Here is a 13,192-nt window from a genome sequence, read left to right on the forward strand (position 1 = left end):
AATTGATTACGATGATACCCTTAATGAATCAAATATATCTAATTAACATTATTATATATGTATTTTATTTTTCCTTTTTTTAGGTTTTCTTTTGTTTATTTTTTTCAAATAACCAATTTAAAAATAAAATTTATAAATTTTAAAAACGACAATATCTTTTATACATATTGTAATCATAATAAGGAAAGTTCACAAAATAATCTTGATTTTAAAGTAAAGACATAATTTTCCCTTCTAAAAGATAATCTTAAACAACATAATATATATATATATATATAAAATTTATTAAGCATTTAATTTAAATCAATCTATTTCTCAAATTATTACAAAATCATTTAAATAACATAAACTAAGATATCTTTAATGAATACAATTTAATTTAATCTTTATTTTTTATTTAAATTCCCTATTATATTTTCAAATAACATATATGATAAAGAAAATATTAATAAAATTTAAAATGATTATATTTTTTATATATAATGTGATTTCATAAAAAGAGAAGTTTAGAAAACAACTCTTGATATTAAAGTAATGAAATAATCTTATCTTTTAAAATTTATGGGTTATGTTTTTATGTAACTTTGTACCTATCATCACTTTATTTTTATAAGTTTATTTTTGCAAATTAACATATACTAAATTACTAAAAATCAAAAATATATGACAACCAAACTAATCCAATGAATACAGTTAATATGATTTGGTTGAATTAGATTAGAAATAGTTATACTTTAATTTGATGGAATATATTTAACGCAGTATACCCACAAAATGAGTAACTAGACCCATCCAAATTTTTTATACAAAGTCAAAAATTAAATTAAAAATAATATATTTAATTTATAGTAGTATTTTTATACATATAAATTATAGAATGACTCAACATGTTACTAAATAAATATGAAATTCTGAAATAATATTATAAATATATTAACCAACTATCAAAATTAAGTATTTTGTATAACTATATATATATGCATAAGGTTTCAAAGGACTACCATTGTTATATTTATGTATGTAACTTAGAATCATCAACACTTCAGTTTACTTTTACTATTTGATTCTCAAAACAACATATATTAAATTCCATATAATTTTACTAAAATATATTTACATATATAAGACAATAATCAAAGGGAAATTGCCACTAATACCACTTTCCTAATACCACTTTTCAACTTTACACTTTTCAATTTTACCATTAAAATTTTAATTGGCAAAGTACCTTTATACCCCTAACTAATTAAGCCTAAGACTAACTCTTCTCTCTTACATCTCACGATAATTAAATCTCATCATCTCACAAATCGGCGACGGATTCCGGCGGTGACGAGTTCTCCGGCGAGATTGGACGACTCTGCAGAGTTGTCCGGCGAGATCCAACGAAGCTATGGCGAGATTCGACGAAGCTACGAAGAGATCCGACGAAGCTACGACGAGATCGTACGAAGCTGCGGCGAGATCCGACGAAGCTACGGCGATCTCTCTCACAACGCTAAAAAACGCTAACAAAGGTCAAAGGATAATAGATGTTGATTTTCGTCTCTTTCTGTAATTGTAGCTTTTGTTTCTCAAAATCGATATGTTTCTGCGAAGGAAGACGTAGTTTTTCTCGTGAAATTTTCAAATCTCAAGTTTATAAAATCTTATAAATATTTATCAGTGAAGAACGTAGTGCTTATATATTATCGTTTTTGATATGTCTTTGTTGATCTTTCTTGTTTTGAGATTTTTTTGTGTTGAATATTTCCTATTCCTTCTTTGAATCTTGTTTTTGGAAGTGAGTGCTTATACGTAGGAATAATATGTGATTGGGTTGTGTCCAGATTTTGAAGATCGACGAGGTTGGTGAGCTGTTTGAAGAAGTAAGAGGGACTCAGAACAAGAACGTGGTTTGTGAGATCAAAGAATTGCAGATTTATAAAGCTTTATAAAAGTTGCAAAGTTGGCTTCTTAACACCATCTTCTCTCTCATCTTCTTCCGACATCTCTTATACTAAAACAATCGTATATTTCTCCTAAGACTTGCAAAGTTGAAGAGGTTAGTTGGACATCTAAGTGAATTTGGCTGCAATTGTTTTTTTTTTACAAAAGAGAAGAGTGTGATGTGGAGAAACCTTGATGTTCTCAGATTATGTTTGAAATGACAACTTTTTGTTGAGAACAAGAAATTATCTCTAATGTTCAGATGAGAGCCTTATATAGTCCTTGAAACTACTCATTTTTACTACATTTTGTTTCTTGTAATAGAAATCAAGCTTGGTTAGGTTGACGTTGAATGGTCTAGATTTTGTGCCAATATTCATGTGAACAAATGAGTTACATGAAGGGAACCTTATACGGAAAAGAGAACAAGAAGAGAAATAACACACTGTATCCAGAATTCAAGTAAAGAAACATATCGTTCAGATGATTTTAGTGTCTAAATAATGAAGGTAAATTAGGATTCTATATCAAATGATTAAAATACAGACAAAAGATATACTTTATAAAGCCATGAACAAACAAATTGTTTACATACCCTCTATAAAAAGTTTATAGATTCTTTATAAATAATTTATATACCCTTATAAATGGTTTATAAAATTTATGTATTGTTTTTATAAACATTTATAAATGATTTATAAACAGTTATTAATTATTTACATATAAATCCTTATAAACTATTTTACATACTCTTATAAATTGTTTTATAAGCCTTTATAAATGGTTTATAAACTCTTACAAAAAAATTGTAAACCTTTTTAAAAGGTTTATAAAATTCAGAAATTGTTTTTAGTAGTTTTTATAAATGATTTATAAACTCTTATTAATTATTTATATATCCTTATAAACCCTTATAAACAATTTCACAAACTCTTATAAATTGTTTTTATAAGTCAGAAATTGTTTTTAGTAATTTTTATAAATGATTTATAAACTCTTATTAATTATTTATATATCCTTATAAACAATTTTACAAACTCTTTTTAAAAGTTTTATAAAATTCAGAATTTTTTTTTAGTAATTTTTATAAATGATTTATAAACTCTTATTAATTATTTATATATCCTTATAAACCCTTATAAACAATTTTACAAACTCTTATAAATTGTTTCTATAAGTCCTTATAAATTACTGTAGACTCTTATAAATGATTTAAGAGACTTTCTAATTGGTTCCTAAACCTATAAACCTTATAAATTGAATACATAACCCATATTAATTGTGTATATACTTTCATAACGTTTTTATAAACAATTATAAATGGTTTATAGACTTTATTAATTGTTTTATAAACCTTTATAAATGTAAACATTTATAAATGGTTTTGAGACTCTTACAAATAATATATAAACCTTTATAAATAGCTTATAAACTTTACAAACTGTTTTATATATTTTTATAAATTATTTATAAACTTTTATTTTCTCTTAAGCTTTCTTTTCTCTTCATTTTTATCTTCTTTCATGTGTTATTGTCGTACATCATATGCTGCAAAAAGTAAAGCCACAAATCCTCGTTCCCCTTAGCTTTTCTTCATTTTATATCCTTGTTGAACTAATTGCACAACACTGTAAAAATCCATGTCATCCAAGATCAGGATGTGTTGGGTCACCAAATGTTTGTATTCCTCAGAGAATCCAAATAATGTATTAACCACAAGATGTAACAAAGAATAAACAATTATTATAAGTCTCTCTAATTTATAAATTTATAAACCCCTATAAAACTACATTTATAATATTTTATAAAACACTTAACATTATTGACCAAGACACCGATTGGATAATCACTTTTGGATTGTCTAGTGGTTCTGTTCCAGCTTCATAAATCCTTGGAGGCAATCATGAAGATGTGCAAGATTCATTGATGTCTAACTGCAACACGAAATAAAAAGATGATGTTAACTTTTAATCGTGGTCTAAAGATACCTTATCCAAGCATAATGTTCATGTATTTCGGAAACAGTCTTACAAATAACACAGCACAAGACTTCTCGAGTTCACACGTTTATATGTTGTTCTATAGACATATATGATGAATTCTTGTTTAAGAACTTCTTTTATAAAACTTTGTAAATCGCTGAGCTGTACTATCAACAATATCTTAAAATACAGATTTATAAGGGGTTCTAATTCCTTAATATGCAGTGTACTATCGGAAAATCTCTCTCTTAGCCGGAACTATTCAGATGACAAGTCCAAATCAACCGTATTCTATTTTTGGATAAACAGAAGGAAGAAAATCGTAAAATTACTTGAAACCTAGATTTATAAAGGATTTTAAGTTGTCAAAAAACTTAATGTTCACTATCGAAACTGTTTCTCTTAAATCGACATGTTCAAATAAGAAGTCTAAAACAAAAATGATATGAATTTAATAAAAGGATGATATGAACTTCTAATCATGGCTTAAACATACCTTATCCAAGCATAGGGTTCGTGTATTTCGACAACAGTCTTACAAATAATATAGAATAACACAACACAAGACTTCTTTAGTTCACACGTTTATATGTTGTCCTATAGACATATGCGATGAACTCTTGTTAAAAAACTTCTTTTACAAAATCTTGTAAATTGTTGAGTTGTATTATCAACAATATCCTAAAACCCATATTTATAAAGGGTTATAATTCCTTAATATACAATGTTCACTATCGAAAAATCTCTCTCTTAGCAGGGACCATTCAAATGACAAGTCCAAATTAACCGTATTCTATTTTTGGATAACAGAAAGGAGAAACCCCTAAAATTACTTGAAACCCAGATTTATAATAAGTTGTCAAAACTCAATCTTGTTCACTATGGAAATTGTTTCTCTTAGATCGACATGTTCAAATGAGAAGTCTAAAGCAAAATTTTTTGATTTTTTGATAAGAGAAAGAACAAAAACAAATATTTACTCGAAACAAACAAAAGAATACAAGAATTAGAGACATACGAGTTGTGAATCTTGAACAGGAATCAACATTTGAAGGCTTTGAATCGCGATTCTCTGTAATCCGTTTTCGTCGCCGGTTGTGTGAGAGAGAGATGGCGGATCTCGACGGAGACGGCGGACCTCGACGGAGACGGCGGATCTCAATGGAGACGGCGGATCTCGGCGATAAGTCTGAGAGAAGATGTATCTCAAAAAGAGAGAGAAAGAGTCGATGATTGAAGAGAAGAGAAGATAAGCTAAGGGTACTATTGTATTTTGTTCATTAATGAAAGTGGTATTTATGAAAATGTCCCTAAATTGGTGGTAAAATTGAATAGTGGTATAAAACAAAGTGTAAAGGTAAAATTTCGGGAAATTGCCACTAATACCACTTTCCTAATACCACTTTTCAACTTTACACTTTTCAATTTTACCATTAAAATTTTAATGGCTAAAGTACCATTATACCCTTATTTAATCAAACATACACCTATTTTCTTTCTCTCACGATTCAAACAGTTCCCAAATTGAACGACGAGATTCACGACTCCGAGAAGATTCTACGATTATGATGATTTCTCCGGCGAGATTCGACGACTCCGGCGAGATTTGAAGACGCTGACGTCCGACGAGATTTGGCGAAGACTACAAGCTCAAACGAACAAAACATGACGAATGCGTAACAAAGGTGAGAGGATAATATATGGTGATTTTCGTCTCTTTCTGTAGTTTAATCTTTGATTTCTCAAAATCGATCAATTTCTGAGAAGGAAGACGAAGTCTTTCTCATGAAGTTTTCAAATCTCAAATTTATAAGACTTTCTAAATTTATCGATCAAGAACATAGTGCTTATGAATGAAGACGACTAACCACCATCATGTTTTTTCGATTGTGTTTATGAATTCCATGGAAGCTCCACTGTTTCAATCTCCTTCTTACTTTCTCGATTCAACTTAGTTTTACAATCTATACCAAAATTCCGTAAAAGCAATCACTAAAGCTTTTGGATATCGTTTTTGGTTTCGGCTTAGAGTAATCAGAAGAATGCTGAAAGAACCCTCCTTTATCCACTTGTAAGTCTAAATGAGACATATAAGCTTGTTTGGTAGTTGTCTCAGTGTGAGATGCTTTTATCTTTGGGTTGCTTATGAATTCTTAGTTTAGTATGTGTCTCTTGCTTCAGTTTATCCATTGATATTCCTTGTTAATTTGGAAAAGTTTGTTAATTTGGTGAATATCTTGTAGTTTCAGGGCTAACTGCAACTCGATCTGTGTATATTTTAGGTTATATAGAAGTTTATACTACTTTTCTACTAGTTTAGCTAATAGAATGTTTTCATTGGGTAATTATGCATTTTGTGTACTTGTGCTGTGGGTATATATATGCTTTGGTTCCGCCGTTCCGGTCTTTAGTGGTCATATACTTTGGTTTTCAAAGCAGGAGCAATCCGTATCTTTTGCTCTAATATTTTAATTATCAGGTGTGGCAATGTCAACTGGGCTAAGCGTTTAAAATGTAATGTCTGCAACACCAATAAACCTGGTCAGAATGAATGTGGTGTGAGGTATGACTCAATGTCAATGACAACCTTCATTTGTATTGTTCTTTAACAGTATTCGAGCTGAGGATTGGTATTATAGATGCTTTTGCGGTGAATTTAGGATACATTTATAAGATTTTTGTTCGATAATAGTAGTCTTCGTGTCAGCTTATTCATCTTTAAACATGGCCTCGTAGATAACTGGAAAAGGGGAAACAATGTTATCTTGACCGAATGCTTTCTTTGGTAATATGTTCAATATGACAAAGCTCCTAATGCATCAAAATGTGCTTTCTCACTTGAAAAGTTTTGGCCAAATTAGTTTTGCATTAAGAAACGTTATGTTTCAGCCTGATAGGCTGTTGTTGTTCTTTGTTCTCTTGAAAGACCTGTGCTTATTCATTTATTTTCTCCATATAGGGGAGGTCGTGGTGGTGGCTACAAGGAATTGGATGAACAAGAATTAGAGGAAACAAAGAGACGAAGGGGTGAGGCTGAAGAAGTAATAGCATATGCTTCTAATGCAGAGTTCTTTGTTACTTCTTTTGTTGCATTTAGTTCTTTTATAAATGTTTATAAATCATTTTTGAGTTCCTTGTACTCATTTTGCCTAGCATTCCTCAAAGACTTCCCAAGTTCACACATTTATATGTTTTTTATAGACATATGCGATCCACTTTTGTTTGAAAACTTCTTTATAAAGACTTATAAATCGTCTAGTTGTACTTTTAACAATATCCTAAAATTCAGATTTATAAGGAATTATAGTTCTGTAAAAATGTAGTGTTCACTATCCGAAAATCTTAATCTTAACCAGAACTATTCAAATAACAAGTTAAGCCTTATTTGTTTTTTTTGGATAACAGAAAGAAGCAAATCCTAAAATTAATTGAACTCTTGTTTAAATACTTCTTTATAAAGATTTATAAATCGTCGAGTTGTACTTTTAACAATATCTTGAAATCTAGATTTATATTTATAAAGGTGTAAAAAAATATTTGGAACAAATTTAATTTTTAGTAAATAACTCTTGTTTACTTCTCCTAAGGTCTCTGACACTGTTGTTGAGCCATATAATGCAACGCTCTCTGTGCATCAGCTCGTTGAAAACGCTGACGAGTGTATGGTTCTCGACAATGAGGCTCTCTACGACATCTGCTTCCATACCCTCAAGCTTTCTAACCCCTCCTGTGAGTAAAAGACTGTATATATTAACCTTAATGTAACATTTGGGTCTTGACTTGTTTGTTTTGTGTGATTTGCTAGTTGGTGATCTGAACCATCTCATCTCGGCTACAATGAGTGGTGTTACATGCTGTCTTTGTTTCCCTGGTCAACTCAACTCCGACCTTAGGAAGCTCGCTGTGAACCTGATCCCTTTCCCAAGGCTCCACTTCTTCATGGTGGGTTTTGTTCTGTTGACATCGAGAGGATCACAGCAATACAGTGCCTTCAGTGTCCCTGAGCTGACCCAGCAGATGTGGGTTGCGAAGAACATGATGTGCGCTGCTGACCCTCGTCACGGACGTTACTTAACTGCATCCACTGTGTTCCATGGAAAGCTGAGCACTAAGGAGGTTGATGAGCAGATGATGAACATCCAGAACAAGAACTCATCCTACTTTGTGGAATGGATCCCGAACAACGTCAAGTCCAGCGTCTGTGACATTGCAACATTAACTCTTATAATATTTTTATAAACTATTATATACAGATTTATAAGCCTCTATAAAATTTTATAAGACTTCATAAAAGAATTACCTTTTGAAATTCTACAATTCCTCATAAATGATTTTATAAACCCTTATAAATAATTTTAAACATTCTTATAAATGATTTATAGACCCTTATAAAAGTTTCTATATATTCATATAAATGATTTTTAAGACTTTATAAATGAAATTACCTTTCTAAATATTTATAAATGATTTTATAAAACCTTATAAATATTTGGTATATTCTTATAAGTGATTTTATAAAGGTTTATAAATCATTTATAGGAATATATATAAACTATTGATAAAGGTTTATAAATGATTTCTAAATTTTCATAAATGATTTATAAACATTTATAAATTATTTATTATCTTTATAAAGCCTTATAAGGATTTTATTATGATGATATAATTTGATATGGTTTCTCTGTCTCTTCTTTATAAAACAATTATATCATTTCTCAGCAAACAGAGGTACATCATTAACATCATCCACAATCAACTAAAGGATATATATATAGACTCGGTAAGGTTCAATCATGATTCATGAGCAAATCTACACTCAAGAACGATTCAACATCCAGAAATATTCTATAATTCACCACAAAACAGCCACGAAGATCGTCTGATCCACATCTAAAGCCGCCTCCGGAGACTTCTCCAACACTCCCCATTCTTCTTTGAGACACTCGCTCTTATTCTTAGCTAAGAACGCAACGATATACAGCAAACTCAATATCCCCACGAACCTCTGCTGCCTCATCTCTCTGTTTTCCACCACATGAGAAATATATATAAACTATTGATAAAGGTTTATAAATGATTTCTAAATCTTCATAAATTATTCATAAACATTTATTAATTATTTATAATCCTTATAAAGCCTTATAAACTGATTTTATAAACTCTTATAAATGAATTATACTTTAATAATATATTTAAAAAACTTTATAGACTGATTTTATAAAGTCTTATTAATTGTTTTATAAACCATTATAAATAATCTTTTATTTATTATAATAATTTACAAACATTTATATTAGAATTATAGACACTTGCTTTATGAATATTTTACTACTAAATGTTTGTAAAGATTTATAAACTCTTGAAAAAGATTTATTAACTCTTATAAATTGTGGTATGAAGATTATTAAACTCTTATAATATTTTTATAAACCCTTATATACAGATTCATACACTTTTATAAATATATTTATAAAACCTTATAAATGATTTATAAGTTCTTATAAATAGTTTTATAAACCCTTATAAGAGGTTTCTAACATGCAAGATAATATAGATTAGCTAGAGCCCAAGCTGCAGCAAGACTACCTTCCTTTCCCTTGTATCAGAACTTTGAAATTGATCAACCTTCTCAGTGGGAAGATAAGGGCCAGTTTCATCCATCCTAGGACCAACAGAGCCTCTCTCACGTTTGTCTAACAGATGCTGGAGAAGGAGGAACATGCGAGTGGTTCCTGTTTGCGTTTCAAGGAGCTTTGTTTTCCTTCATTGTTCCGTTTGCAAATGAACATCCCACATAGAACTTATCCGAAAGACCATCTTCTGGATCTTTAGATTCCACTTCTGCTAACATCTCAACGGCTCTGTCGTAAGACTTCATGAACGGTTCATCTCCGAACTCAATCTCTGCAGAAGAATATCTCACAGCATCAATCAGAGATTTAGCTTCTGGGATTCGACCCATACGCATCAAGCAGATGGCCAGGTTGCACTGTTTGTTTTTGTCTGGCTCCAAACACAAAGCTCTCCTATTCATAGATACATAAGTGCATATAAGGAAAAGACTCGCAAGGGCAAACAAAAACTAACAAGAACCAAACCTTGTAAAGCATTGAGTTGTACTATCAACAATATCTTAAAACCCAGATTTATAAGATGTTATAATTTTTAAAAATACAATGTTCACTATCCGAAAATATTTCTCCTAACCATAACTATTCAAATGACAAGTCTAAATCAACCTTATTTGTTTTTTGAATAACAGAGGAACGAAAATCCTAAAATTACTTGAACCCAGATTTATAAAGGTTTATAATTTTTTGAAAACTCAATGTTCACTATCGAAACTCTTTCTCTTAGATCGACCTGTTGTAAACCAACCTTCGTTGATTTTTTTTTTATAACAGAAAGAACAAATCCAAAATATTACTTGAATCGAACAAAAAAAATACACAAATTAGAAACATACCAGTGTGAATCGTGGAGAGGAGCCAACATCTCTGAGGTTTTGAATCGTTATTCTCGTAATTGCTTATCGCTAGATGCGTGAGAGAGAGTGATGATGGAACTCAACGGAGACGACGATGGATCTCGTCGGAGATGACGACAGATCTCAACGGAGAGAGAAGAACGATCTCCACAGGGAGAGAGACGATGGATCTCGGAAAGAGAGACGGTGGATCCGACGGAGAGAGAGACGGTGGATCCGAAAGGAGAGAGAAGAAGGATCACGACAGTGGAGAAGAAAGAGACGATAGATTGAAGTAAAGATAAGGTTAGTTTAGTCTTTTACCAATTAATGAATGTGCTATTTATGAAAATGTCCTTTGAGTGGTGGTATAAGTGAAAAGTGGTATCATGTAAAGTGTATAAGTAAAATTTCCCTATTAATCTTTACAACAAAAATATTATAGTTCAATCGGAAAAATAATTGTTATCTAATATATCAAATAGTAACCAAACATTTGAGATACTATATATCCAAAATTATATGTCTAATTAAAATAACATATTGTTATTTAAAATAAACCATGCATATTGATTACAACATAAGTAGCAGAATAATTATAAATTAAAAATAAATTATTAATAAACTATTATAATGTATTTACTTTATAATATCTATATATGTGCTTGAGCACGGGAAAATCACCTAGTCCAAAATAATACACTGTAATTTATTATCGTTTTGAACTAAATTGGAAAAGATGAATCAACGTACTATTCTTAGTATAGAAAAGGTTGATGTATTGAAACAGTATTAGAGATTTAGCAAGTGTATTTTATGGAAAAAAAAAATCATTCTCTTTTGTTAGAAAATGTGAATAACTAATTTTCTTTATTGTGTAAATATTATATTTATGATAGCAAATATTATCTTCTTTTAGCAAAAAGAAAAGATTAGAATACATGATGAGATTTAAAGTTTTTTTCTTTTTGAAAAACACATACAATTCAATGGATTAGAATGAACATTATAATAACACAAGTGATTCAAATGAAAAGTACATATCAGCATTTTAAAACATTGTATAGTGAGATGTTAATAAATGCAAAAAAAAACTTAAATAACCAATCAAAACATTTCAATTTTACATGTCACTTTTAGTTGTACAAGTCAACTCTAAAATTACTCTCACAATTTCTTTTCTTTTAATGCAAATCTCTTCCGATCTCTCAGATTCTTTTGATTCATAATCTTCGAGAAATCGTTCCATATTTGCCATCTACATTCATCACTAAACGATGAAATCGAACAATGTTAGACATATCAACTCTATAGCTTGGATTGTTGTTGCTTATGGCTTGGATCCATTATGAAAGTGTTTGACATATCTGGAAGGCGGTTCCCCATGTTTAGGAAGGTTCATACTGGTCATGATGATGATCTAACCGATGAGAGGATAATGTAGTGGTCAATTTCGATATACGCCATGAGAGATTAAGAGATGGTTTCAGTGAAATCTTAGCGAGTGGTCATATCAGTGATCCTTTAAGCAGCCAAAGGGACGACATTTTTTGATATCTATGCAAGTCGCGGCATTTAATGTTGTGATGAGGATTGGTTTCCTCACCTTCTTTCATGTGCCATCTTTGACATTAACTCTTTTTTAAACCGATTCAAAGGTTGATCCAACTCTGGTGGTGAGATCTTGACGATGAGGTGAAGGTTTGGTGAACCCAGCGACTGAAATATAGGCCAGTATATATCGTCAATGTCTTGATAGAAGCATTCAAGGCACTGAGATTTATCACCATGGAAGGTGTTTGGATTTATAGATACATCTTTCAGTGGGATTGCCTACGTACCCTTCAATGGAGGATCAAGTCATTCATAAATCGTATTATTGATGCCACATAGCCAAGATGGTCATGTAGACTAGTTGGCATGGCTAGGCACTCATCTACCTACAAATGTACCGCCAACACCAACTTATGGAAGTGCAGAGTTGAAACATCAGATATGGAAAACAAGTGCTCCTGCAAAGCTCAAGCATTTCTTATGGTGATTGTTATCTAAGAGTTTTGTTACTAGTAACAATTTAAAACGAAAACACATCGTCCAAGTTGATCAGTGCAAAAGATGTTGCTCAGTGGCGGAAACAGAGGACATATATTTTTTTGAATGTCCTTGTGCAAAGAAAATATGGCGTGCATCAAGAGTTTCTAACCGAATCATCAACGACCAGAGTTCAACTTTGGAGGAAAAGATTGAGGCCTGTCTGCAATGTTCATTATCGACACGCTTAGTGCACTTCCAAGATTTACCTTTTTGGCTACTATGGAGACTATGGAAGAGTAGAAATCTTCCAGCAAAAGGAAATACATTGGCGAAGCTTACTAAGATATGCAAATGAAGATTCGAAGGAATTGAAACAGATTGAGTCAACTGAAGTTAGAGTTCAACCTCGTCAAAGTTATCTTGCTCCAGTACCGGTGACATTGCATTGGCGACGTCCACCGATGGGGTGGTTCAAATGTAATACTGATGGATCATTTCATAATATACAAACCAAGAGCACCGCAGGATGGGTCATTAGAGATGCAAATGGAAACTATAAGGGTTCGGCACATGCACGAGGAAGACGATGTAAGGATGCATTGGAATGTGAGTTACAAGGGTTCGTAATGGCATACAGCATTGTTGGAGCTTAGGATAGAAAAATCATTATGGAAAGCGACTCTCAAAAGGCAATCGATATCATTAACAACAACAAGCTTCACTTTGACTACTATAACTGGCAACGGGAAATCAAATGGTGGAAAACAAAATTTGAAGATGT

At 31.2% G+C, this 13,192-nt stretch overlaps 1 protein-coding gene and 2 long non-coding RNA genes across 3 annotated transcripts; 2 read left to right on the plus strand and 1 right to left on the minus strand.

Moving 5' to 3' along the window:
- Positions 1-3,597: 3,597 nt before the first annotated feature.
- Positions 3,598-4,528, minus strand: LOC111200641. The gene is made up of 2 exons (XR_002654295.2): positions 4,408-4,528; positions 3,598-3,863 (listed from the first exon to the last, which is right to left on the minus strand). It is a non-coding gene; the product is annotated as an uncharacterized LOC111200641 (long non-coding RNA).
- Positions 4,529-5,466: 938 nt separating this feature from the next.
- Positions 5,467-7,477, plus strand: LOC111200642. The gene is made up of 3 exons (XR_002654297.2): positions 5,467-5,596; positions 6,391-6,474; positions 6,871-7,477. It is a non-coding gene; the product is annotated as an uncharacterized LOC111200642 (long non-coding RNA).
- Positions 7,478-7,484: 7 nt separating this feature from the next.
- On the plus strand, positions 7,485-9,937 carry LOC106363093 (tubulin beta-4 chain-like). The gene is made up of 2 exons (XM_013802895.2): positions 7,485-7,640; positions 7,717-9,937. The coding sequence occupies exons 1-2, from the start codon at positions 7,574-7,576 to the stop codon at positions 8,148-8,150; spliced, it is 501 nt and encodes a 166-aa protein (XP_013658349.2). The 5' UTR covers positions 7,485-7,573; the 3' UTR covers positions 8,151-9,937.
- Positions 9,938-13,192: the final 3,255 nt, after the last annotated feature.

This window comes from Brassica napus, chromosome A9 (genome assembly GCF_020379485.1).
Source record: "Brassica napus cultivar Da-Ae chromosome A9, Da-Ae, whole genome shotgun sequence".
Taxonomy (NCBI): domain Eukaryota; kingdom Viridiplantae; phylum Streptophyta; class Magnoliopsida; order Brassicales; family Brassicaceae; genus Brassica; species Brassica napus.

What these genes read in the sequence shown, in the direction of transcription:
- LOC106363093 (XM_013802895.2), top strand. Translation starts at nt 7,574, where the DNA reads ATGGTTCTCGACAATGAGGCTCTCTACGACATCTGCTTCCATACCCTC. An exon ending in CAAGCTTTCTAACCCCTCCT is followed by an intron (nt 7,641 to 7,716) that starts GTGAGTAAAAGA and finishes GTGATTTGCTAG; the next exon opens with TTGGTGATCTGAACCATCTC.